This window comes from Eptesicus fuscus, chromosome 5 (assembly GCF_027574615.1).
Source record: "Eptesicus fuscus isolate TK198812 chromosome 5, DD_ASM_mEF_20220401, whole genome shotgun sequence".
NCBI classification, from domain to species: domain Eukaryota; kingdom Metazoa; phylum Chordata; class Mammalia; order Chiroptera; family Vespertilionidae; genus Eptesicus; species Eptesicus fuscus.
The window spans coordinates 93,029,357-93,055,644 of record NC_072477.1 but is presented as its reverse complement, the minus strand read 5'-3'; the positions used below and the strand labels follow the sequence as shown (position 1 = coordinate 93,055,644).

The window sequence follows — 26,288 nt, the reverse complement described above, 5'->3', positions numbered from 1 at the left end:
CTTGGAAGTCCAAGATTGAGGTGCTGGCAGATTTGGTTCCTATTAAAGGCTCTCTCCCTGGCTTGCAAGCAACCACCTTCTCACTGTGTCCTCACATAGTAGAGAGAGAGAGAGTACTGGTCTCTCTTCCTCTTCTTATAAGGTCACTAATCCCATCATGGGGGCCCCATCCTCATGACTTAATCTAAACCTAATCACCCCCAAAGGACCCCACCTCTAAATACCATCATTTTAGGAGTTAGGGCTTTAACACATGAATTTTCAAGGAGATAAACATTCAGGCCTTTACCATAAATAGCATAAAGTGATTTACATAAAGTGTTTTGCATAAAGTGATTTGCAAATTTAAGGTATTTTTATTAGTACTTGTTACATTTTTTTATTGGCAATTTTTAAAACATTTTCCCAGTGCCTTGGTTTCCAAGGAAACAAATGTTTTTCTGAGCAATGTTCAGAAAAATAAAGATCTGGTACAATTTGAAATTTAATAAGGGAAATAGCAAATGTGCAGAGAATTGGGACTCTGTGACAATATATACTGCAGCAGAATCTTACACTTCAACTCTGAAGCTCCAATTCTTACTGTATTGCTGCCTTATTACAATGTGTAAATATTATTATGCACTAGAATATATTAACACCTTATAGATTACATAGCAGAAAAGGGAACTTTGAGAGAATGGGAAGCAGGAAAGATCAGTTTTGAGGGAGGGAGATGACCTGGCAGTGTGGGCCATGCAGTACTAAGGATGGGGTCGGATGAGGAAAGGGTCAACAATCTTCCCTGAGGTCCTCCAGCAGCTTTCAGAACAGAGGAGTGAGTAGCAGGCATACGAGTGATAAGAAAGCACTGGAACACTCGTACGCCATGCCATTATTGGGTGACCTGATGTTAGAGAATGAGGAGGCGCACAGTCAAAATAGACTTTCCTTCTTCATAGCTAATGCTGCCTTCATTGGCACCAACCATGCACAGTAGCTGGCATATAATGTTGAATGAATAGTCAAATAAGTGATTAAGTCAAGTGAATGTATCCAGTCACCCTGCCCCTGGCAGCAGTACATCTCCTGCCCTACATCCTCAAGCTCTGCAGAAACTCATTGGAAAAAGGTTCTAGAAAAAATGAAGACTGGCGAGACATGGTGTCAGTTGCCAAGAGGGGACATTTTGGGATTTTGGTTTACCCAAGGAGGGATTATTTAAACAATATAATCACCAAAATGTAGTTTCTCCCCAGTTGTTTCAATTTTTTTTCACTCTTTTGATTGCTTTTTATTTCTCCTGAGCATCTTCCCTTTCTTATCTAGATTGCTTAGTTTGCTTTGGAAACAAGACATTATTCAAGTACAATATCTCTTGGAATGACCCTAGATAACACATAGGCCTTTACAGCTGCAATTGTGTTTAGGTATCTGTGGTTTAGTTATTACACATTAATGGCCATGACTTGTAGAAAATGAATCATAGCCTTGAGTGTTTGTGAATGTGTGTGTGGTGTGTGGCCAGAGCATGCCTTTACTCTATTAAAGCTGTAGAAGTTATTTATGAAACTTAATATTTATGCCCTTAATATTTCAAATAAATCTCTTTTTCATTTTGATTTTGGAAAATTTGTTTCTTTTTTTTTATAGAAAAAAATAGTGTTAATAAAACCCTTGAAGCTAATTTCTAAGATGGCTTAATTATTTGAAAGAAGTACTGTTTTCTTAGCGAAGTATATATTCTAAGAACTGGAAGGCTAAGATGTTAGTTGATTTGTTTCTATTCAGAATTGTATAGTTCTGTTAAACTATGCAGAATTGTATAACTCAGAATTGTTAAACTCAGAGTAGCATCAAATATCAAAATGAAAGGGTCTATAGAAGTTGTTCACCAGGCTTTTTTACCTTTTTCAAAAAGGCCTTTCTTTGTCTAGGCCTCTCTTTTTTTAATGGATAGTTTTTATTGTTGACAGTATTAGAGAAGTCTCCCGTTTACCCCTCTTTACCCCATCCTCCCAGCCCCTACCCACTCCCCCAGATCTTTAATAATATGAAAAAAAATATTTAATGCAATCTGAAATTCAAAGCAAATTAACATAAAATATTATCACCAAAGGGTGGGAGGGGAAACTAAACAAAGCAATTTAATCTATAATAATAAAAGCATAATATGCTAATTAGACTGGACAGCCAAACGACCTTCTAGACGTTATTTAGGATGTCCTTCAGGATGAAGCCGCAGTGGCAGGGGCTGATGCAGAGGCAGTTAGGGGAAATCAGGCAGGCAGGTGAGCAGTTAGGGGTAATCAGGCAGGCAGGCGAGTGGTTAGGGGTGATCAGGCAGGCAGGCAGAGTGGTTAGGGGTGATCAGGCAGACAGGCAAGCAGTTAGGAGCATCAAGCAGGCAGGCAGGCAGAGTGGTTAGGGGTGATCAGGCAGGCAGGCAAGTGGTTAGGGGCATCAGGCAGGCAAGCAGAGTGGTTAGGGGTGATCAGGCAGGCAGGCAAGCAATTAGGGGCATCAGGCAGGCAGACAGGCAGAGTGGTTAGGGGCGATCAGGCAGGCAGGCAGGTAAGCGGTTAGGAACCAGTGGTCCCGGATTGCAAGAGGGATGTCCGACTGCCTGTTTAGGCCCGATCCCTGTGCAGTTGGACATCCCCCAAGGGGTCCCGGATTGCAAGAGGATGCAGGCCGGGCTGAGGGACCTCCCCCATGCACAAATTTCGTGCACTAGGCCTCTAGTAGAATATAATTTTCTCCCCCTCCCCTTTTTTTTGGTAAATCACATGTGGCTTTCAGGCTCTGATACCAGCCTCTGAGAACATCCCCCTAACCTCTGTTGGAAATAGTTGACTAGATTAACACCCTCATTTTACAGATAAAAAGACTGAGGTTTAAAGACTCAAGGAATGCTCATGCACTCAGCATATTATGAGCATAACTCAGTCAAAAGCCCAGACATCCTGTTGGCTGCCCCATGCTTTGCCTACAGCACCCCCACCTGGGTCCCTTAAGGATACTGTCTGTGTGAAGGAGACATCTTAGCCAGCATCATCTCCCTGTATCTGATGATGCTGACATTTCCGAAAGTTATCCTGAATTTACATTGTCACAGCAGCAAGGAGGCAGAGGCCAGGAGAGACCTGCCAAGCCTGACTAGTCTGTGGGCCCTGGCTTATTTTCATTTCATTTATTTCACTCTGGACATTTGTACCACCATAACATAGAAACACTTCCTTGGTAGAGCTTCTGAGGAATAGATGGGACAAAATCTAACTCTGAAAATGGATTCATTTATGAAATAAAATTTGGGTCTTTTACCACATTGAAAGCCTTTATTCATGGTTGTCCCTGAATAATCCAACAGATCCTCTCAAACTTCTCATTTGTTCTTTTTTTTTCTTTTTTTTAACAGTGTGTCCGGTGGAGAGTTGTTTGATCGAATAGTGGAGAAGGGATTTTACACAGAGAAAGATGCTAGCACTCTGATCCGCCAGGTCTTGGATGCTGTCTACTATCTCCATAGAATGGGCATCGTCCACAGGGACCTCAAGGTGAGGCCATCGCTTAGCAACATCCTTCAGCTGCTCTCCAGCTCATAATGCACCTGTCCAAGAGGATTGGTTCCAGAAGAGGGATGGGGTTGCCTTGATGGAGATATGGGTGGAATAATGGTGGGCATTTATGTACTGTTAGTCATCTGGGCCTTTGTGACTCAGAAGTAGCTTGAAGAAGGATGAAGGTGAGTGGGGCTGGCCATTGCCTGGGAGACTTTATAGTCATGCTGCCAAAGGGCAACCAAGAGGTAACGTTATGTATTGATTGAAGTTTATCTAAAAGGTAATTTTGTTCAAGATGTACAGGACACAAAGACCCTTCTTCCAGTGCAGTTCCCCAGTCTTCTCCTTATTGCATCTCTGTTTCAGCACAACATGCTATATGAAGAGAAAAAAAAAGGAGAGAGTGGGTAGAGAGCAGGAGGTGAAAGAGAAGGGAAATGGAAGGTTATCAGGAAAGATAGCTTAAATGAACTACAATTACAGCCTCTATAATGTCCTGGGTTCCTTTCTCATCATTTCCTTGTGGGGCTTTGGCATCCTTACCCTTCACTCAATAGCACTGAAGGACCTGGGCCATATTTGGGCACCTTGGAAATACATTCCTCCCCAGGTCTATGTCAATACCAAAGGGCAGATAACGAACATATCATTTTGAGGAACAGTACAGTTAGCATTGTTGACCCAAAGCTGTAATGTGGCTTCATCTACAGCAGTTCCAGGTCTAACCCCCAGCGCTCACTGCACCCTTCCAGGTAGAAAATCCACCCCAGCATGCATGCCCACCACTCATATCATAAACACAGGGATTATATTATACTGAAGCCATATACACGGCTATTGGAAATCTAAACCAATTTAAAGAATAAATTCTAAGCAGGAGTGAAAATGGAATTTCAATATCTCCCATTATCTGGTACCAGGAGTCAAGGTATAAAATGGTGTAGCTTTTCCTTTCATAAGCACTCTCTGAAAAGTTTTCTCTTCTTCTCTCCATGTTATCATTTTCCATTGACTAGGCTAGTGGCTCCCAAACGGCAGTCTGTATCAGAATCATCTGGAGGGCTTGGAAAAACACAGATTGTTGGCCCCACTCCAGACATTCTGCCTCTGTAGGTTTGCAGTGGGGCCGGAGAACTTGCATTTGTAAGGAGAGTCTAGGTGATACTAATGTTGGCTTGAGAACCACTCTTGGAAAACCACTGGATGAGAGTATTTAGGAATGTTGATCAAGTTCTTACCTGTCACCCTTTGCAGGCTTCTTCTTCTTCTTCTTCTTCTTCTTCTGCTTTTTTTTTTTGTTGTTGTTGTTGTTGTTGTTAATCCTCACCCAAGGATATTTTTTCCATTGCTTTTTTAGAGAGAGTGGAAGGAAGGAATGGGGGTGGGGACAGTTGGGAGAGAAACATCAGTGTGAGAGAGACACATCAATTGGTTGCCTCCCGCAAGCACCCTGACCAGAGCCAGGGATCGAACCTGCAACCCTGATCGTATGTGCGTGCCCCTGATGGGGAATTAAACCTAAGACCCTTCCATGCACAGACTGACTCTCTAACCACTGACCAAACTAGCCAGGGCCTTTGCAGGCTCCTAGACAGGTGAAATGGGCTCTGAGCACTATGAGCTAATCTTAGGACCTGGAGATCCTTTAGAGGGCTAAGTAGGAGCTAGATAGAGAAGATGATGACTTAGCTGGCACTTCTATACCAGTCAGCAGTGCTTTCTCTGCTCTCTTATGCCCTCACCGAACAGAATCCATGCTTCCAGTACACAGCAGGCAGCCATCTCTGAACAAGTTAGTGTGGCGACTATGAAGATGTGATGTGATGGGCTGGTTGACTATACTTAATAGAAATAATTTCTAAGCAGGGAAGGCATTTCCCAGAGGGGCAATGTTTATTTCCCCCTTAGTAAGGCAGATTGGCTGTATGGGAGATATTATTTTTCACTTCCCACGTAACACTTTGGTAAAATACTTGGAACTTTAGGATCACCTACTAGGCTTATAATTGTGGAAGGAACATTGCTATCTTTGGGCCTTTTTGTGATCTCTTTTCAACAACATGAAGGAGTTTGATCTATCTGGAGGAAGTTAATGTTAAATTTTCATAAACATCTGAGAAAAAACAAGCTATATTATTTAGGCTGCAGCAATGGAGAAGATGATCAGGTTAATTTAAAACTAAGGCACAGCTTTGGCCAGGTGGCTCAGTTGGTTGGAGCATCATCCTGTACACCAAAAGATTGCAGGTTCCATCCCCAGTCAGGGCACATATGGAAGGCAACTGATCAATGTTTCTCTCTCACATCGATGTTTCTCTAAATCTCCCCCTTCCTCTCTCTCTGAAAACAACAACAACAAAAACAAACAAACAAACAAAAAAATCTTCAGGTGAGGATTTAAAAAAAAAAACTAAAAAGAAAAAAACAACTACGGAATATTCTGAGATATTTCCCCACCTCACATTTAAATATACTTTCTCCTTCCTCCAGAAAGGTATTCTTGTATCTTCTTGCTCCAGAACACTACTAGATACAATCAGTTGTTCTTTTTTCAAAATAAGGGACTGAGACAGGAAATGCCCACTACTGCCTCCTCAGATTAGGGTAGGGCTTCTCAGCCCTGCACTAGTGACACAGGGACCTGGATCATTCCTTGTGGTGGGGCTGTCCTGTGCATTGTAGGATGTGTAGCAGCACTCTCGGCCTCTATCGACCAGATGCCAGTACCACTCCTGGAGTTGTGACAACCAAAAATGCCTCTAAGCATTGCCAACTGTCCCCTAGGGTGCACACTTGGCCCCAGTTGAGAATCATCATATTGAATTAGGAAGATGGTTGATTATGTGTAACATTAACTTTACAGGAAGTGTTGACTCAGATATTTTAATAGCTTGTCAAGTGAATATTAAAGGGTTGGCTTGACAATTGGCCACCAATTGTCTTGCAAATATGCTATAAAATATAGTAAGCTGATTTTTCAGGTGTGTCCTGAGCCTCCTAAGGACCTCAGGAATAATTGAGAGATCTCCTCATCTCCCATACCCCACTCCCACAGCCCTCCTAATGCCCACGGGGGCCTCCATCCAGACTATCCTGGAGTCTGTCCTCTCTCCTGCTTTCTTCCCTGTCCCCCCAACAAAAATCCCTATTGTCTTTACTAGTCTTGAGCCAATTATGATATTGATCTTAACTGTGAATGACCAGTTCATTGAATCCTTCTTAGGGATAATTGTCTTTCAAAAGAGCACTTCCTTGACCCAAGTGAGTCTTCTGTAGGAGGAATGTTTAAGAAGATTTTGGGCCCTTTGGTAATCTCCCACCTGGACGAAGCCTGGTTCAGGAGCAGGAGCTCACTGACTTTACGGCTGCACAAGTGCTGGGACAAGAAAGATTGTAACTAAGGAACTTAAAAACAGAAAGCTTCTCTCTGCACCCAGATGAATCCTTACTGTTCATCAAAGAGTAACCCCTAAGCACAGAGAGAACATGAAGAACCACATGCACTTTTTATTAGATCATTGCCCCTACTTTCTAAGCATTATTCTTATTTTGACTATTGATTGGCCCACTTTATTCTCTTAAAATGCATATCCACATCATACACTGACTTTCTTCTGACCTCATATTTACCCATAGAATTAATGTCGCGGTGACTGGTCAATGCCATTTCTTTTTATGTTATTATTTTGTGTAAAGGATAGAGGGGAAAAAATTGGGGTTCTGTTAAAGAAAAAAAAGTGTTCTGACCCTTGTTAAATGGTAAGGAAGATTTTATTCAAAACTGGTGCAAGAGGATATTCCAGTATCAAAATAGGGAAAAGAATCCAACTAAACTCCAAATTCAGCAAGGGGAGTTGGGTGGGGAGGGGCGATACTTATGCGATTGAGCAGAGTGAGGGGTCATGGATGGACAGTTACTAAGAGGAGACATCAAGGGTAGGGGGATTCTTGCTAAAGGCAGGCCAAACGCTTACACACTGACAGACAAAGAAGACTGACCAAACTTGAGTGGACACCCCTGAGCCTTCTTTCTGACTAGGCGCTGACCGGGGTTTACCCTGAGTCCATTGGTTCTGCCCACTTAGTTCAGTCTTAGGGAAAATCCTGGTGGCTTAGCAGAAATCCCCACCCTTCATATCTCATCAGATGCCTTGCTCCCTGCCCTCCATATCCAACCACCCCGCAGCCAGAGTCCCCCTTATCCTGGATGTTGCATCTTAGTCACTTTTTGTCCACTGACCCCTACCCTGTCCTTTGGCTGTAAATCTCCACTTGTCCTTATTGTAGTCAGGGTTGAGGTCAGTCCCTCTCCCCTACTGCAAACCCCACTGCAGTAATCCCCCTGAATAGTCTTCCTAACCATCGTTAACAGGTGTCTGGACAATTTTTTTAACAACATCAAAGGTTGGGGATGAAGAACTTGACCAGATATCAAGAGCGAGGGATTCTCTCTGAACTGACTTAGCAGGATTCTGGCAAGACTGGGCTATGCAGGCCCAGCAAGGACAAGGAGGGACACAGAAGGCCAAGGTCGAGGTCTGGTCAAGAAGAAGGCTCAGACGAGACTGACTAAGGTTTGGTCAAGAAAAGAGTCTTGGTCAGGTCTCACAATTTCTCCACAGCAGCGATTGCACCTCAGAATCCCCCTCCCCTAAAGGAATTCTAAAATCCAGAGGCCTGGGCCAACCGCACATCCACCGAAGAACAGTATCCCCAGCCATTTAGTACCCTCACCGCTGATCTGCTGCACAACTAGGCTGAGAACCACTTTTCTATATAGTCAAGTCACTCTACAAAACAGTAGTTCCTAAAATGTAATGCTTGGGAACCAAATATTCACCACAAACCACTGACAAGAGAGAATATTGCCTCACTCCTGGGGTTGGGAGGAAACCCAGATCTGAAATGGTATGTATGGGCAAGTGAGTTCCTCAATGCAGACTCTTCTGCTGCATTCCCTTAAGGTTTGCTACAAATGAGGGACATGATTATGTTTCAGTTGGAATAGTTCCAGAGTTTTCTGGGTGGAGGGACATACCTGGATGACAGCAGAGGTGTCAGTCCTTGACATTATCTCCCTAAGTGACAACATCATTAATTGAACTTTTCCAGAATAGACCCAAAAAAAAGTGAGTGCCCCTGTGTTCAGGGTCTCAACCTGGCAGTGCAGGGACCGCTCTGAGGCTGACACACCTCCCTCAGTCTCCACAAGTCCTGCCCCCGTTCTTTGCCAGGAACCTGGAGATTCCTGGATTTTACTCAAAATGCTATGCTATGCAAATGAGGCTTCATTGTCTCCTCCTTGCAACTCCTGTTGTATAGTAAGGCAAACAGCAGCTCGGGGTACTTCAGGACACATGGCTGGAAAGTGCTGGATCTTCCAACTCCCATTCATTTCCTGGTGACATTCCTCTGCTGGCCAGGGAGCAGGACAAGCAGGTGTCAGCTGGCTCAGGAAAGGGGAAAGTGAGCACATCTGCCAGAACTAGGGGATGGGTGGGCGGGTGGGCATTGCCCAGGATGGGGGGGGGGTTTAAGGGGGGGAGCGACCCATGGGTTAGAGAAAGATTGCTAACAAGGGTCTGGTAAAAGAACAAAATAGCATCTGCAAAGTGATTTTTATTTCTGGGTCTCCCCTTTCTCCTAACCCAGGAAATGAACCGACAAGTCTGAGAGCCCCAGCATCCTAATGCTAATATAAAAATAGGCCTTTCAGAGGGAGAGGCCATGCGTGTTTATTTGAGACCAACGAGAATATCTGGGTATCATTAATCCAGGCAGAAGCCCAGATCGTGTTCTGATTGGGAGACAAAGGCTAGGGAAGGGGAACAACTCTATCAGCAGAAGGAAGGTGTCTCTGTTGGTGCAGGTAACATAACTTAGGGATGTTCATTCTAAATAGTGTTTTTAATTTTCAGTCCATTAGTCATAAGAACTGCTTTCTTGTTATTGTTGTATACAGTGCTTTTGGGAAACGTTTCCTTGGGCCCAGTCCAGAGGTTATTTTGCCCTGTTGGTACCATCCCAAGGTCTGAGGCATAAGCCCTGCAGGGCAGTCCCTCTGGCATGGCAGCTCTGCTTACCTTCTTGTTTTCACTGGATTGCCTCCAAACGGGGTTAATGTTTTTAAGTAGGGAAAATACTAATAATGGGACAAGGACTAACATTTATTGAAAACCAGTAAGTGCCCTTTCCAGTGCTTCATTAAAGACCACTTTTCTTAATGCATTCACTACATCTAAAGGTCAAGTATATTTTTGAATAGTGAATAGATTTTGTGGTTTGGTGAGTTCACAATTAATCTGCTCTAAACACAGTTTGTAAATACTTTTCTTATTTTCTTTTTAGCCTGAAAATCTCTTGTACTACAGTCAAGATGAGGAGTCCAAAATAATGATCAGTGACTTTGGATTGTCAAAGATGGAGGGCAAAGGAGACGTGATGTCCACGGCCTGTGGGACCCCCGGTTACGTTGGTGAGGACAGTGTGTGTGTGTCTTTGCGTGTCACCCTCATCAGTCTTCTTAAGCATTTGAGGCTGGCACATGATCACAGCTGCCTGCATTTCCCTTGAGGGAAGAATAAAAAGAGGGAGAGACACTGGAAGGAGCTGGAAGGGAAGGGATTCCGCATGAAACCTTTTAAGAGTTGGGGAGAAATCCTGTTTGATTTGGGTGAGGGCCTGACTGGAGGCCAGGAATTGATTTGGATGGATTCCCAGATTCTAATACCAGAAATGTTCATGTGTTTATGTTTTCAAATGCTTTACAGTGAGATGCTGAGTTAACAATAAGGTGCAGGCACAAATAAAACATTTAGAATGTTGAGTTAGAAGCAGCTGGGAGCAAAATGTGGATAGGAGGACTCTGGTTGGAACCTTAATGAAGTCACTCTCTCGAATTTGCCAGTCTTGATCTGCACCGGAGAAACCAAGAATGAAAGTTTTCCTTAAAATGAGAAGCCCAGTTTTGTTGTACTAAACTTGGGGATGCTGAGGAGGCTACTGACAGATAGGAACACCTGAGCCCTCAGATTCACCTTCTGTCTTCTGGGACCCGGAGAAAAGCTATTGGAACTCTTTGTGAAGTTTTTGAGACTTTCATTTACAGGAATATATTTATTCATTTAGCAAATGTATATTAAAGTGCCTGCTATGTATCAGATGCTGTTCTAGGCACTGGGGTGATGGCAGTGAATGAGCCTGTCCTCATGCAGCTTGCATTGTAGTTGGGAGCAACGGACAGTAGACAAAGAAACAAACAAATGAACAGGGTTGTTTCAGATCATGGTAAGTGCTACGAATAAAAGAAAATAAAACGGGCATGTGATAGAATAACAAGGGTACAGAGGGATTGGAATTGGGTTAAGGGGATGGGGAGGAGACTTGGGCAGCCAGCCATGGGAATTTAGGGGACATAACATTCCAGGTAGAGGCATCAGCGTGTGCAAAAGCCCTAAGTGGGAAAAAGCCCAGGGAGAGTGTACAGGCTAGAATGTCTGAAAATAGTTAAAATTGAGGTTGGAAAAGACTTTTAGAAAATGGAGTTTAAGGCTGAAATCCTATGCAAACCATGATGGTCTTTCTTAATGAGAACAGGAAACCTGCCCTGGAAGAGAGGAGGGAATATTATACAACCAACATCCTTCCTGTTTGTCTTTGGTAGCACCACAGGGTCTTATCTCAGAGGCTGAGGAAAATAGGCCTCACTGGGCCTGGGGGCCTAGAGCTTGTGGGAAACTCCAGGGCCCCGCCTTACAAGTATTTGCATAATAATGGCTGTTATGTCAGAGCTATTGCATTTTTAAAGGAACTCACCAGAGAGGAGAAAAGAGCAGGCTGAGGGAATAACATGAGGGACAAGGAGGTTTAGAAGGAAGGGATAAAGGCGGTGGGAATGACGAGAAGGTGTGCTCAGTGCTGCTTGGCTCTTGACTGGTGCAGGTGGGGATTGTGTCCCTGGGTTGGGTGCATGCACTAGACAGAGAACAGATTGTTCTGATCCTACTTAAGAGGCCAGCATGGGCCTTGATGGAGATAATGGCATAGTGAGCCGTCTCCGTTCTAGGAGAATAAAGTGATAGTTGCAGGAATAGGCTGGACCTTGTCGGGGACACTGGAAGTTGTGGCTGTGTCACATGTGTAAATGCATGTGTATGCCTGGATGGGGCGGTGGGCAGACATGTGAGCATGTGTGGTGTGCGTGTGGAATTTCTCCAGCTCAGTCCAAGCCATCAGGCAAGTAGCTAATCGAAACAAATGGACAAGCTTATTCTCATTTCTCTGAGAAGATGGGGAGGAAGAAAGTTCCGACCACAGACATTAGAAAATGAGAAGGTCTATGAGCTCATGGTGTCCAGGGCCCTTGCCAGGTGGCTCTGCTTCTTCATCAGGCTGGTGCCCAGGCACTCTGAGCCAAGAAGCTGCAGAAGGTGTGGTGGCTGCCCAGTGTCCCCTTTTGGGAAGTCAGCTCTGGGGCTATGATTTAATGTTCTGACAAAGAATGTCCATATTTACATATGCATCACACTGCTCTCATATTTGGCTCCGATGTTGGAAAGCTTTAGCACTTTCTAAATTGGCTTTTGCTTCTTTGCATCTTGGCAGAGCCCACGGAAGGGCAGTTTCTCTGGGTCTCTAAGTGGCTGCCATTGTCTGGTCTGGTTCTGTTTAGATGTCAGATGCTGATGAGTCTGGGAACTGGGAACAATGTTTAGATGTGGCCCTTATTCCTACTACCCGAAATGGAGGCAAGTGGAGCCCTCCGGTAATCCTCTCATCCGATATCAAGTTCTCTGTGAGTGGGGAGGGGAAGAGGAGAATTGTGGGAATACAGCAATTCTGTTTCTTCATGTTTAAGCACTGAGACTCCTAGAAGACCTTTTAGAACGAGGAAGGGCACAGATAGGGAGGCTCCTGTCTATGTAGACAGACCTCAGGCAGTGGGCTGTGTTTCGTCCCCTGCAGTCTACATGGCAAACTCCTATGCAAAGCCCTGCTTACATGTGACCTCCTTGTGATTGCTTTCTCAACACCCATCTCTCCTTTGTCATCCCGTTTCTTTTCCTGACTCTTTCTCATCATGGCTCTGATTACACTGCCTCAGGGTTCATTTTCATTTGTGTCCCTCCCCACCATGCTGTGGGTTTTTCTAGAGCAGGGACTGTGTCTTATTCATCTTGGCACCGATACTTGTTGACTAACTAAAAGCCCCAAGGTTCTGAAAATCAGCAATTTTTTCCTTCCTCTCCTCCCTTTGTATTCATTCAGCCTACATTTATTGAATTCCTATTATGCACCCTGCACAGTGGTTTGGTGTTAGGAATACAAATATGAATAAGACATATTTATTCACAGTCAGTATTACTGTGAGAGACAGAGGGCAACCAGGTACATTGAATAATGTATGGTAAGCACTATATTATTCAACCATTCAAGAATTATTTATTTAGTGCCTACCATCTGTTCTAGGCTCTGGGGATACATCAGTAGAAAGAAAACAAACAGATAAAGGTCCCACCCTCATGGCACTTACATTTGAGTGGGAGGGAGACAGATGATAAGCAAACAGCTATGCATGTTAATTAGTACCTTAGATGGTGATAAGTACTCTGGAAAAAAATAAAGTAGTCAAGAGATGAGCAAGTGTGTGTGTGTGTGTGTGTGTGTGTGTGTGTGTGTGTGTGTGTAGGTGGTTATAGTTTTAATTATGGTGATGAGGGCAACTCTCACCTAAGACGGTGGTGATGCGGTAAAGACCTGACCCAAGTGAAGAAGCTGGCTGTGCTGTTATTTGGAGGAAAAGTATTCCAAGGGTGCTGCAAAGGCCCTGAGGCATAGAGAATGGAATGAGCAGAGAGGAGAATAGGGGAGATAAAGTCAGAGAAGCAATGGGAAGGGCAGGTGGAGACCAGGACTACAGGTCATTGTCAAAATTGTGGCTTTTACTCAGGTGGCAGGAAGCTATTAGAAGTTCTGAGGGAAGGCATGGCATGATCTGACTTTTACCAGGATCCCTCTAAGGTACAAGCTGGCAGAGTGGACGTGGTGAGAAGTTGCCAGATTCCACATATAATTTGAAGATAGTATCATCATGATTTTTTAAAAATATGTATTTTATTGGTTTTTTACAGAGAGGAAGGGAGAAGGATAGAGAGTTAGAAACATCGATGAGAGAGAAACATTGATCAGCTGCCTCCTGCACACCCCCTACTGGGGATGTGCCTGCAACCAAGGTACATGCCCTTGACCAGAATCAAACCTGGGACCCTTGAGTCCACAGGCCGACGCTTTATCCACTGAGCCAAACCAGTCAGGGCTATCATCATGATTTGAAAAATTGAAAGAGAAATCCAGGGTAATTCCAAGGATTTTTGGTGTGAGCGCCTGAAGTGGCATAGTTGCCTTGAATTGAGATGCCCCTGGGAGGAGCAAGTTGCAGAAATATTATCAGGGGTTTGGGTTTTGATTGGTTAAAGTCTCCAAGGTCAAGGAGGCTGCTGGAATATGAATGAGTCTGGAGTTCTGGAGAGAAATCCAGCGTGGAACCGTGCAGTCTTCCCGTTACACATGGCAGTTAAGTTCTGTGAAGTCCCGTGAACCCTGAATTAGTGAAGACTGAGCCACTGCTCTGAGGGAAAGACAGGGTTAGGTTCCTGTGGGCCTCTGATCACATTTTCAGCAACTGATCGATACGTACCCTTGTTTTATGTGTGTTTCTGTTCAACAACACCGTATTTAATATTATTGTTGATTTATTAACATTGAACTCATGGCCCACAGCACATGACTCGTGCCTGAACAAACCTCGTCAGACATATGCGTTTTCTCCGTAAGGCACATCCAGGCCTTCCTGTGCTTAAGAACTCTACCCAGCACTTTGGCATTACAATTGGGGCCCATTTGAAACCGTGAAGTCAACAGAACACACAACAATGTGAAAATGTGGTGCTAATTAGACCATGAAAACAATACTTGTTTACAGTGTGAGAGCCAAAACAAGAGGGCAGAGCATTGCCACTTTTGACCTCACCTGGGAATGTGCACCGGGGACAACTCAAAGGTTTGGCCACTCTGCTCATGTCCACAAATGACCACAAAAGCATCACGTATGGATTTGGGGGCTAGAAGTAAATTTTAGCGAGTAGGCAAATTAAAATATATGGAATCCATGAGTAATGAGGATGGGCTGTTTTGGGGAGCTGATGTTCTCTGGATGCATATTAAAGCCAGGAACCTGGATAAGATTGCCGGCCGGGTAGGTATAGATCAGTGGTTCTCAACCTTTCTAATGCCGCGACCCTTTAATACAGTTCCTCATGTTGTGGTGACCCCCAACCATAAAATTATTTTCGTTGCTACTTCATAACTGTAATTTTGCTACTGTTATGAATCGTAATGTAAATATCTGTGTTTTCCGATGGTCTTAGGCGACTCGCGACCCACAGGTTGAGAACCGTTGCTGTAGAGATTGTACACACCGTAGCAGCTGCCCAGATCGTACACACCCTTTATAAGGAGCCATGACCCTTGCAGATTGTCACTTCAGCAGGAGATGTGGGCATCTCTCCATCCATAAGTGTTGAGTTCCTACCACAGGCAGCACAGAGAGCTTCTCTGGAGGATGGCAAGTGGGCAACACAGATCCACACAAGCATGTTTCCAGTGTCAAATCACTGACATAGTTTAGAAGCAACATCCCAGATACAGGTGAGATAGATCAGCAAGGGCTGGAACAACCAGAGGAAAGCTGTGGAGGAAGCAGGATTTGAAGGAAGGGTAGAACTCAGGGGAAGATGAGGAGAGTTACAGATGCAGGCCAGCAAGAGAACGAAGGCCCGAGCCATGCTTCTTGTATGGTCTGGGAGAAATGAACAGGCTCATTGGGCTTGGAGAGAGGGCGTGCATAAGTACTCGGAGATAATTTAGGGGAAATGATGGGGCCACCTGGTGGAAATCAGCTCGTCAGGATAGCATGGTGGCCATCACTGTGGTATTGACCTGGATTTAGATCCGTGTAATTGAGTTGGGTAGAACATTCCCCTCGGTGTCACCAATAAGGGAGAGAGGCAGAGCTAAGAAACTTAGGAAAGTTACTGATCTGCAAACACTAATTAAAACATCCAAACAGGGCCTCCTGAATCCCTGAATAGAAACAGTAAGTCACAGAAAACACCCTTTCAGTCAAGTAATTATGAGACGAAAGACGACACACCTACTCCTGTTTGGTAGAGGAAAGCCTGTTGACTAATTTCTTGATACTGCTATTTGCACACTCACGTGATTTCTCAGATTCTGTGGGTCTAGTTCTCCTGTTTTCAGAAAGAAAATTAAGGTATTTTAAAAGAAGCCTTTGCCTATAGATTAAGTGACAAAGTGTCTTGCCAGCAGCAGGCGAGCCTGTGCCCTCTCACCAGCGAGGAGATTCAGGAACCGAAATTGCACTTGGAAAAGGGGGAGGAGGCTGGGGCACACAAGCTGCACTGCTCTGTCCTGTGTCTGAGTTACATGAGACTTTGGGTTTTCATTGAGCCTTATTGAGTGATATTGCCTGTCTCTGTTCCCATCTTCACTCAGAACAGACAAGAACACGTGGATTAAATTGATTGACACCACCCATTTCCATCCTCTTCAGCAACCTAAGTCAGGGCAGTTCCTTTCGTCTTTTTTCATGGTTCCTCTGTTCCCTTTAACCTTCACTCTTATGTGTAGCTGTTTTCCCCCACAGAACTTGATTTTCATCTGTTCACTTAAATATCACATGTTAGTACCCGGCTATAAGCATTACATCATTGTTCTCATTCTCTCAGACTGTTAGTGTTGAGACAGGATTTTATATAACTGACAAATTGGCATACAGGGCACAGACAGGTGGGCGGAGGACTCAGATAAGAATTTTCTCTTCTCTCTCTGCAGCTTCTCAGTGACAGCCAGCCTAGGAACTTTATCACACCGTGCTGTAACCAGGCCCCATTTGTTAGAGGGGCGGGGCGGGGGGCGGGGGGCGGGGTGTAGAGCCTGCTGCTTTTATTACCCTTGACACAGTGAGCATGGATGGGGACAGAGCTCACTCTCAGAGCGTGGGCAAAGTAACCCAAGCCTGCCTTGGAGGAGTCCCCACTCCACACGTCCAGTTCCACTCACTCACTCCTAACACGTTTAAAGCATTTCTCATCCTTCTAGAATTTCTTAATGCTCCCCTTGAAATCTTTGATATTGGGATGGAGTCTCATAGTTTCTAAACTGTTACCATTTTGTTATGATGGAGAGGAGGAAACACAGTATTTTTTGTAACTTACTCTTTTATTTTTCTTTTAGTGATTAAAAACCAAAACATTGGAATACTCTACCTGTCTTCTTAGTTTTGAAGTGTAGCTTCTTGTCAGATTTCAGAAGATAGGATGGGCTGAAGTGCAAAGCAGTCCTCCCATTGCGGTCACAGTGGTTAAGGCGGAGGCTGAATCTTGGGAAAACCTGTACAGGACGAGTCTCAGGATTCTCTGTTGCCACGTTGTTCAGAAACGCCTTACTCAGAACATTCTCTTTCCTCATCCCACTGAATTCCAGGTCTCCCACACTTTCACACGCCAGCCGCCCTCCCATTTTCCACCCCCTTCCCATTCCGTAGCCTCACTCCCCACCCTCCAGCCACAGTTTGGCTTTGGTAGCATTTGAATAGTAATCCAGCTCCGATCAGAATGGTAATTATAAGCCAGGATGGTGCTTTAATGGGGACTTTTCATGCCTGTGGTAAAATTCAAGAGCTACTAGGAAGATCAGAGTGAGCTGCTCTTTTGTGAAGCATTTTTAGTGCATTACAACTCCAAGGGCAGGATGCGAGAGAGAACGGAGCTATTAAGAAACTTCCACTCTTAACTCTGGGTTGAAAGTAAACCTCAGGCAAGGAGCGATCCTGTGTTTCAGCTGTATTTCTGTTTGCCAAAATGTGGGTTACAATATCCTGAACCCAGGCGAAGCAACACCTTTTTAAGATGCTCACAGTGAAGCCTCTCATTGATCTGTTTTGTTGTGTGTGTGTGTGTGTGTGTGTGTTTGTAATATCCCTGCTGATGAAAATTCTACTATTGACAGGAAGTAGATCTGACTAAGCACATTCAATATTACCTCCTTGTTATAATGCGGTTCTTACTGAGGCCCAATTCTCCTCTGAAATGTATGCCTGAATTTTATTTTCCGTGATCTTAAGAATTTTATTGACCCTGTGAGAACAGCCACAGCAGGGTGGCGCTGTTCCTTCTCACCCCCTGCGGACACGCCTCAGGGACAGGACACTAGGATCCAAGTGTCTAGCCCTGGACACAATCCCTGGTGGCATTCCTCAGCACGAGGGGAAGCACAGCTTCCATTTGAGCTCTTTTCCACAAAGGCCTGACTCCAGGACAAAAGTGCAGGTGCCCTTTAAGACAAGAAACTGAGGCATGGAAAGAGAATGAGTTCTCCGAGGTCCACTGGCACAAACCAGACCGTAATTCTGTCCTCTGAGTCAGTGCTGGCTGAGGTGACAGAGGTGATGCCCTCCATCCGTGGACAGTCTTAGGGTGTTAAGGCACTCTCACGGAAGTTCAGGCTCCCGCTAGGCACCTGCTTCTCTGCCAGACTCCTCCTGTGAAGACCCCATCACATTTACCAGCCTGCCTGGCAGAGGAGAACTTGAATCCAGCCCCCCACACCCCCGCCCCCCCCCCCCCTGCAACCCTTAGGGTTGGGGATCGTTCATGAGCCACTTGGGAAAAGCCGTGATATTGAAAGAAGCCTTTACTCCCTCTGGCCGTGACTGACTTCCATCTCTTAGGGCCTTTCCCTCCCCACTGTGACATCCATGAAGTCCGAGTCAAAGGCCTTTCTCCTTGGCCTCTTCAGGGAGGCGAGGCCAGGCAGCAAGAGAAACAGATGAACCTTAGACTAAGCCATGGGCCAGCAAGTCGCCTGTGCTGGCCTCTTCTTGCTCACATCATCGGCTGCGTGGCAGGTTGGACCTTTTAAACCCATTTGGAAGACAGAACCTCATTCAAAGACAGAGCTGCTGTTAACCTTGGAGTCCGCTCAGCTCTATCTCAGCAGGTGGGGGAGTTGGCAGGAGTTTTACACACTCCAAAGACTTAGGGACAAAATTAGAATATGCCCATTTTTATAAGTAGTCTTCTGGAACAATTTTTTCTCACCTCCCTTTAAAAAAAAGAATTATAACTGGGGCCAATGGAAACAAGATTGGTTAGAGCTGGGCATTGCATCCTTATAGCTACTGAAAGGATGGGAGGGGACTCAGGGTGATGGAGAAGGTAGTCTTGATGACACCTGGCCTGGAAGTAAGAGAGTGTGGGGTGGGGGCTGGGGAAAGGAGGGGACAGCGGGCCCCAGAGAGAAAATATGGAAGGAATAGTCTCCCTCTTGCCTCAATAAATGCAGATCCATAAAGGTGCCATGGCAAGCCAGAGTTCCACGGCCATCACAGGAATCTCTAATATTGCGACAGATTGTCCTGTTTCCAAAGCATTGTCTGAAAGCACTGTCTGTCAGCATGAGGAGCAGGCAATTCCTGGGCTGCAGTGTCTAGAATGGTGCCTGGATAGAGTAAGGACTGTGTAGACAGGTGGGTGACTAAGTGAGCAGAAGGATCAATAACTAAATGAACAAAAGGACCAGCTGGAGGGGAGGCATGCGTAGGGGGTTCTAAGGGTCCTTCCAACTCAGATTCAAGTTCTCACGCCCTGCCCTTCCATCCCACGTGGGCCGGGCTCAGTCCTGACTTCTGAAGGCTTTAATCAAAAGGGTGAAAAATCTTAATTTATGAATCATTTCAATATGTTGAGTTAGAATCAAGTGGGGAGAAAAAACAAATGATATCAAGGATCTACCTGTCCATCCTTATTTCTGGACAATAATGAAACCTGAGTTCTGCTTTTGCTCCTATGGTTTTACCAACTTTTCTTCCTTACATAATAACTGCCGTTAACTATGTCTATAACTTGTTATGTGCTTATTATTTCCTGTAAGCCACACAATAAGTTTAAAAGTTGGGCTTTATTAATGTTCCATTTTACAGATGAGCAAACTGGAGGTTTAGAGAGATTAAATGACTTGGCCAAGTCACATATACAGGAAGTGGTGGATCCTAGGTTTCCTTCACTGAAAAGGCAACGTGCCTGTTTAAAACTTCTTAAATCCAGGCAACTGACGTTCTTTTAAGTGGAAGTAACCTAAATTTCACATCTTTACCTCTCATTTAATTCTGCGATGATCTTTTATATCCCTCCTACGGCTTCATCTTTACACCTGCTACTTTATTATTAGAATACATGAGGCATATTTTCACAGCTCCACTAGCCACAGCAATGTGCTCTCCTCTCCCCCCCTCCCCCGCATCTTTCCCATTCTTTCCATTTGTACTGTCTCCATCATTTGACTGTTGGAGGTAATATATTATTTCCTTGGATATCTTCAGAATTTTATTTAGAGTAAGTTTAGTATTTTCAGAGTTTTATTTAGAGTGAGTTAAGCTTAAATATCAATCACACCTGTCGAACTTGCCATGATCTTATCTGTCTCGCTGTCTCTGCCTGATCACTGTCCTCAGGAAGCAGCGGAGGCTGGATTACTCCTGCGACTTGTGTCTGCACTGCGTGCCCAGACAGCAGTGCCATGGATGCAGGGGTCAGGTCTGCCTTCTTCACCCCATAATCCCATTGCCTGACATGGGACCCAACCCTTTAAATGATGGTGTAGGTATAGAAACATCACCTCGGGTGCCATTGTTCCTGGCCAGCGGTTTCACTTTCTGGCACGGAGGGCTGCTCCTGCCACCCTGGAAATTGTGTCTCTGTCCCTTGCCCACTGGAAGTGGTTATCTTTGAAGTACTGAGAGGAGTGGTACTCAAACATCCATAAAGGAGAACAAATTGCCTTGAACATGAGCTTCTGAGCTTGGTAGCAGGGTGGGATCTCAATCTCCTTGTCTCTCAGCAGAAACTGCTCTTCAGCCTGCCTTGAGAGGCAGGGAAATGTCCCCTTCTCCTCTATCAGAGCCGGTGGGTGGATTATTGTGGCCCCACCTTCACCCCTCCAAGATAGCCACTCTCCTCCTTTCCAATTCGACTTAGTTAAGCCATTTCCTCTCATTCAGAAAGGAAAATGGGTGATTTAATTGTTTTAAAAAACAAGATGAAAGTTTTCTGAAATTTTTAATTTTCCTTTTGCTATCGCTGATATCTTTCCCTTTACCAGGAATCCTTGCTCTAAATCAGGATAGTACAGCTTGGTTTACAGAAAACGTTTCCTATCAAGTAGAATTTCCCTCTGTAGGTAGGTGGTGAGTCTCACACAGTAAATGCCATTATTTTCTATTTTAAACCTGCTGTTTCCCTGAAGAGTGTGAGTTAAGCCTGGGGCTGAGAAAGGCCACCTCTGTCCATGGGTAGCTTCCGCTCCGTGGATGCTTTTCTGAGGCTGCATGGTTTCCGTGGAGATTAACTACTATTTTCTGGTGTAAACAAAACAAGCCAATGGTATGCTGTTCCTATCAGGAATAGCCAAGAAAACTGAATTAATGGCTCCTGAGATTTGACCAGGAAGGAGGTTTTAAGAGATCATTTAACAAGGTATCTTTTCTGCCCTTTAACCATAAAGCTAGAAATTCTGAGATCCTGTTGAAAGGTTTTATGTAGAGCAGCATGAATGTCAAACGTATCTGCACACAGAGCACTGGGGCTAATTCTGTCTCTTTAATCCCCAAATTCATGTCAGAAATAATTTGCTTAAGGACAGGTATTTAGTGATTGATCTTAAACCTAATACAGGCACTTCCCAATAGACAGTTGAATTCCAAAATTAATTTGTTACCCTCTCTCTTATTTTTTTTTTTCTGTACCTTCTCACTAAAAATATTTGAGGCAGCTAAGTGTATTTGTAAATCACGTGTATGGAGTTTGGAAAATGTTTTCTTATAGAAATAGTGGTGTGTGTATTGAGTAGGTTGGGTTCAGTTGAATAACCGTTTGTTGAACAATCACAATGAGGTTTACACAGTAGTGAATGGATGCATAAGGTACAGTAGGAGCTAACAAGAAGGCTAGGGTATTATAGGATTTTGCTAAGTGGACCTGGGAACCCAACTGCCCTGCCCAACATATATCATCCAGGTAGAGCTGCCTCCACCTCAGCGCTACTTTCTACTCCTTTAAAAGGCTGGCTTTGACCAAGCTTAAGGGGTAATCAGAAGGTTGGACCTGCCGTAGCCTGTTTGGCTCAGTGGATAGAGCGTTGGACTGCAGACCGAAGGGTCAAGGGCACGTACCTCGGTTGTAGGCTCCCCCCCTAGCCGGGCCCTGGTCAGGGCTCGTGCAGGAGGCAACCAATCAATGTGTCTCTCTCACATCGATGTTTCTCTCTGTCTTTCCCTCTCTCTTCCACTCTCCCTAAAAATCAATGGAAAAATATCCTTGGGTGAGGATTAACAGAAAAAGAAAAAAAAGAAGGTTGGACTGTTACCTATTTTGCATGTGTCCTTTTCAACACCTCGTGGTGGGTGGGTCTCTCTACTTCCTTTGATGGACAGACACTGACAGCCCCCAGGGATTGGGCATTGAAATGCACTCAAGGAATCTCTGTGTTCTCTCTCTACAAGTGTCTTTTCCTTCTGCCATGGAGGTTCCAGGAGCCCAAGCCCTTTCCTGCTCTGCCTGGGGGCTGAGGGCAATGCAAACCAGCCACATTGCCTTTTAATGACTACTCTCTTTGTCCATAGCTCCAATTAAGTTATTGAAATTAAAAGCCTCCCTCTATTAGAAGGTGTGGGGGTGTTGAGAGTCATTGCCAACCTCCCACTACACAGGAATCCTGCTGGGTACAATTAGAAGAGAAAATTGTTTCTCCTTGATTAAGAAGTTCTGCGGCACCTGCAGGCAGCGTTGGGGCAGAGGTGTGTGTATTGAGTAGGAAACGTGGCGGGGCTCAGAGAACCCTTATCACTTTAAAGGCTCCGGATGGGCTGTGTTCTGGGCCTCCTAGGCCTGGAAGCATTCTGAAAGTTTATAAATTGGACACTATGACTTTTGAGAATTACAGCAGAAATCCTGCCAATGGTATAAGATGGATGACACAATATAAGGGAGTTTAGCTGGTTCTTAAAGTGGAAACTAAAGATCAGATCTGATCTAAAAAGATCAGAGTGAGAAGTGGACTCGCCCAGTGGGACATGCTCTGAAAAGGGATCAAGAAAACGGTAGGAGATGGGCCAACACCTGGTGAATTATACACCTGGGGAAATAACGGAACCAACTACAGAACACAGAGCGGGAGAGAAAACAGCCTGGCTCCGCTCAGGAGTTCCTTATGACTTGGTCACCATATCAGATTGTCGAAGGATTTGAATGTTGCCTGAAAAAAATTTTTAAAGAATTACTATGAGATGAAAAGTAGCTACTTAAAGTGACATAGGTAAGCTTGTTCAAACAATGTCCCAAAGAAAATTTGGTTCCAGGAAACACAAGTAAAATTATACTTAATACCATTTGTATGTGTGCTGTGATGCAATTTTTAAAACATTTTAAGTTGGCGAAAATAATATTTCCAAAGCAATTGGCTTTGTCTTTTTTTTTCATCATAGTATACTTCCTGCTTGACTCTCTGCATTTCCAGTGCAATTAAGACCTCACCAGAAGGCAAATGGTTCACTTGCCTCTACTTAGTTAAAAAATATTTCTAGTTTATTGTTGACATAATCCAGATAAAGCACAACACTAAAAAGAACAAGAAGTTTGGCACATGCACACAGACTTCCACCCCCAATATGTGACCTGATATTTGTTAATAATGTAGAACTCCCCCCCTAACACCCATGTACTGACCCTGGCATCATTTTGTCAGTGGCCCCTTTTGTCAGTTGCCATAATGGAAGAATCTGAGAAAGATCCAGAAATCTTTTTTAAAAAAACCACATATCTGATATTATAAACTTTAACATTTAAACGAAGTCCCATATTTTGAAAGTATGTGTCATCTGCGGCTTCAAGAATCTTAACATCTCAAGTGACATTCAAGGTCCAAGTTGCATAAAAATCGGCTACTTTCTTTTCAGGTCTGTGCAGTGCCTCGCACAGCTCTTTGAAAGGGTGAATCTGCCGAAGTGTAGGTGAAATGCTTGCTGTGTGCCCCCTGGACGTGCGGGCTTCTGGAAGGAAACCATGGCCTTTGTTCTTTGAGTTTCTGAACAATAGATGGTGGCCAGTTCTTTCCTCTTTCTAACCGATGATGGCAGCAAGAAGGAAGACGAGAAGGAGGATGTTCTTTTAAAGAATCGTCCCTCCCACCTCCACAGCGCTGGGAATTGTGAAAAAGGACCACTGGAGAGAACACAGCATTAGCTCCTCCTTGGAGTGAGACCTGCTTTGCAGGGGCCAAGTCTCTTTTCCCCTCTGCACGTCGTGGCTCAGGGGGTGGGCCCAGTCTTTGCTCATTAACTATGGGATCAGCTGTCCCAGGTGCTGACAGCTTCCTTCTCCACATTCCTTGTCCACCTTCCTGTCGCCTGCGGCACCTGGTACATGGCGTGAGTCTGTGCTTGAAATCTTGTGCACACTTCCTCGTGCCTCTGCGCTCTGACATCTGTTCTGTGGGTGTCTGGGCCAGGCTGGCCCTCCTTCTCCCTAAAGTGCCCTGCAGACGTCAGCTTGGCTCTGTCTCATGACACCTGCCATCAGCTCTGCCAGGAGGTGGAGGTGGGTCCGACGTTGCCCCGTGAGCCTTCTCTGACTCCTTTGAACTTTTTATCAGGCCACAGGGAAGGCCGCGGAGGCTCAGACATGTGCCCCTTGCAGAGATCTAGTCACCTCCCACCATCTGTGCCCGTGTGGCCACTCAGACCAGAATCAGCTCAGAGAGAGCAAACCTCCTAAATCAGCAAGACATTTAATGGGGGATTGGCTCCCTTTTGTCAGCCGCTACAATAGAAGTGTCTGAGAAATATGCTCTGAACAGTTACAGGGAAAAGGAAGTCATGATGCAGCCAGCTCCCAGTTATCTGAGGGCCACTGCTCCAGTTTGTGAGCTTCCTTTCTTTACAGTCTCATCTCTCCTCTTGCCTCTGTGTTCAGGGTGAACATTGCAAGGAAAGAACGTACACCTTTGTTTATTTTGTTCTTGTTAAAAGCAAATAGTCTGATCGGAAGTCTGAAGGAATTGGGGCTGAAACCTGAAATTAGATTTGGGGATTACCTGTGGATTGCATTCCTTGCCATCATAACTAGAAACACTCCACAGTAGCTTGTCTACTTCCCTATTCATGCTCAGGAAGATTTATCTTCAACAGGATGAAAGGGGATTTTGCTGTTAGTTTCTCTGCACAGGATTTTTCCTACAGACTGAAGAAACTCTGACCTTAGCAATCAGTGCATCCAAGCGGAAAGAACCAGGACAGGGTGAGACTGACTGGTTCATAGCTGCTGTGTAGCATCAGAAAATGAACTTCTCTGAGGCTCCTTTTTTCTCTCTGTCAGGGGCAGATAAGAGTAATTGTTAGAGCTGCTGACAGGCTCGCAGTAGGAAATGTTTATGAATGACTAGCATGAGGCCTGTCATGGCAGGCACTTAGTCAGGGCAGGGCCCTCTGAGAGGAAGGAGGTGTGTTGCCTGCTTTCCTGCTGGATGCTTTGGAAAGTGCTGACCTCTCAGTCCCTCTGTGCCCTCACCTGTAACGTGGGGATCATGATGGTAATGATAATTAAGTTGTTCCCGCCAAGGACAATTCCATAGCACACACAGTTCAGCCCAGAATGAGTGCCTTGTAAGCTATAGCAATTTTGGTTCTTCTACCCTCTTAATTTTTCTGGAAAGTCTATGCTGGAGACACCTCAATTAGATAAAAAGAAGAGTTTGCTTGTGAAGAGTTACTGTCTTTTCTTGTATTTACTTACTCTGCACAGATAGGTATAGCAGACACTGAAGGTGCCAGACACTGGGTGGGTCTCCAGCACTGGGCTGTGCCACTGAGCCTGGAGCAGGAGGTGTGGGGAAAGTGCAAAGTAAGTCCGATAGTCTGATCGGAAGTCTGAAGGAATTGGGGCTGAAACCTGAAATTAGATTTGGAGATTACCTGTGGATGGCATTCCTTGCCATCGTAACTAGAAACACTCCACAGTAGCTTGTCTACTTCCCTATTCATGCTCAGGAAGATTTATCTTCAACAGAATGAAAGAGGATTTCGCTGTTAGTTTCTCTGCACAGGATTTTTTCTACAGACTGAAGAAACTCTGACCTTAGACTCCTGATGGACAGTGGGTTAGAACCAAGCAAGAGTGATGAAATAGCATCTTCCCTGTTTCACTAACAAGAAAATGAAATGATGATCCTGACAGATAACTCATCCAAAATCTTAGAGAATGAACCAAGAGCAGGCCCAATGCAGGGTTTCCAAAACCTAAAAAGACCCTATGTGGGGGCCAGCAATGCCTCCTTGAGTTGAACTGATTTGAGGGGAGGTCACATCCCAGGCCCTAAACAGAACATACCTTTCTCTGACTCTATTTGGTCTGAACTGTAGTGCCTAGCCCAACACTCACATAAAATACCCACCTATTAAGTATTTGTTGTTTGATTGCATTTGATTGATAATCTCTAGTCACACACACACACACACACACACACACACACACGCTCATGCCTTCATTTTTTTTCTTGTTAGAACCGGTCATATACCTCTACTCACTTTTAGAATCACATATAGTTCAGCCCAAGGAG

General features: G+C 44.7%; 1 protein-coding gene across 3 annotated transcripts in view; it reads left to right on the top strand.

Moving 5' to 3' along the window:
* Positions 1-26,288, top strand: part of CAMK1D (calcium/calmodulin dependent protein kinase ID) — a 372,235-nt gene that overhangs the window by 318,873 nt on the left and 27,074 nt on the right. For all 3 annotated transcript variants that reach the window (XM_008150426.3, XM_028158913.2, XM_028158912.2), the window contains 2 exons: positions 3,398-3,536; positions 9,891-10,017. In XM_008150426.3, the coding sequence (XP_008148648.1) occupies positions 3,398-3,536; positions 9,891-10,017 (266 nt within the window). The remainder of the gene's footprint in view (positions 1-3,397; positions 3,537-9,890; positions 10,018-26,288) is intronic.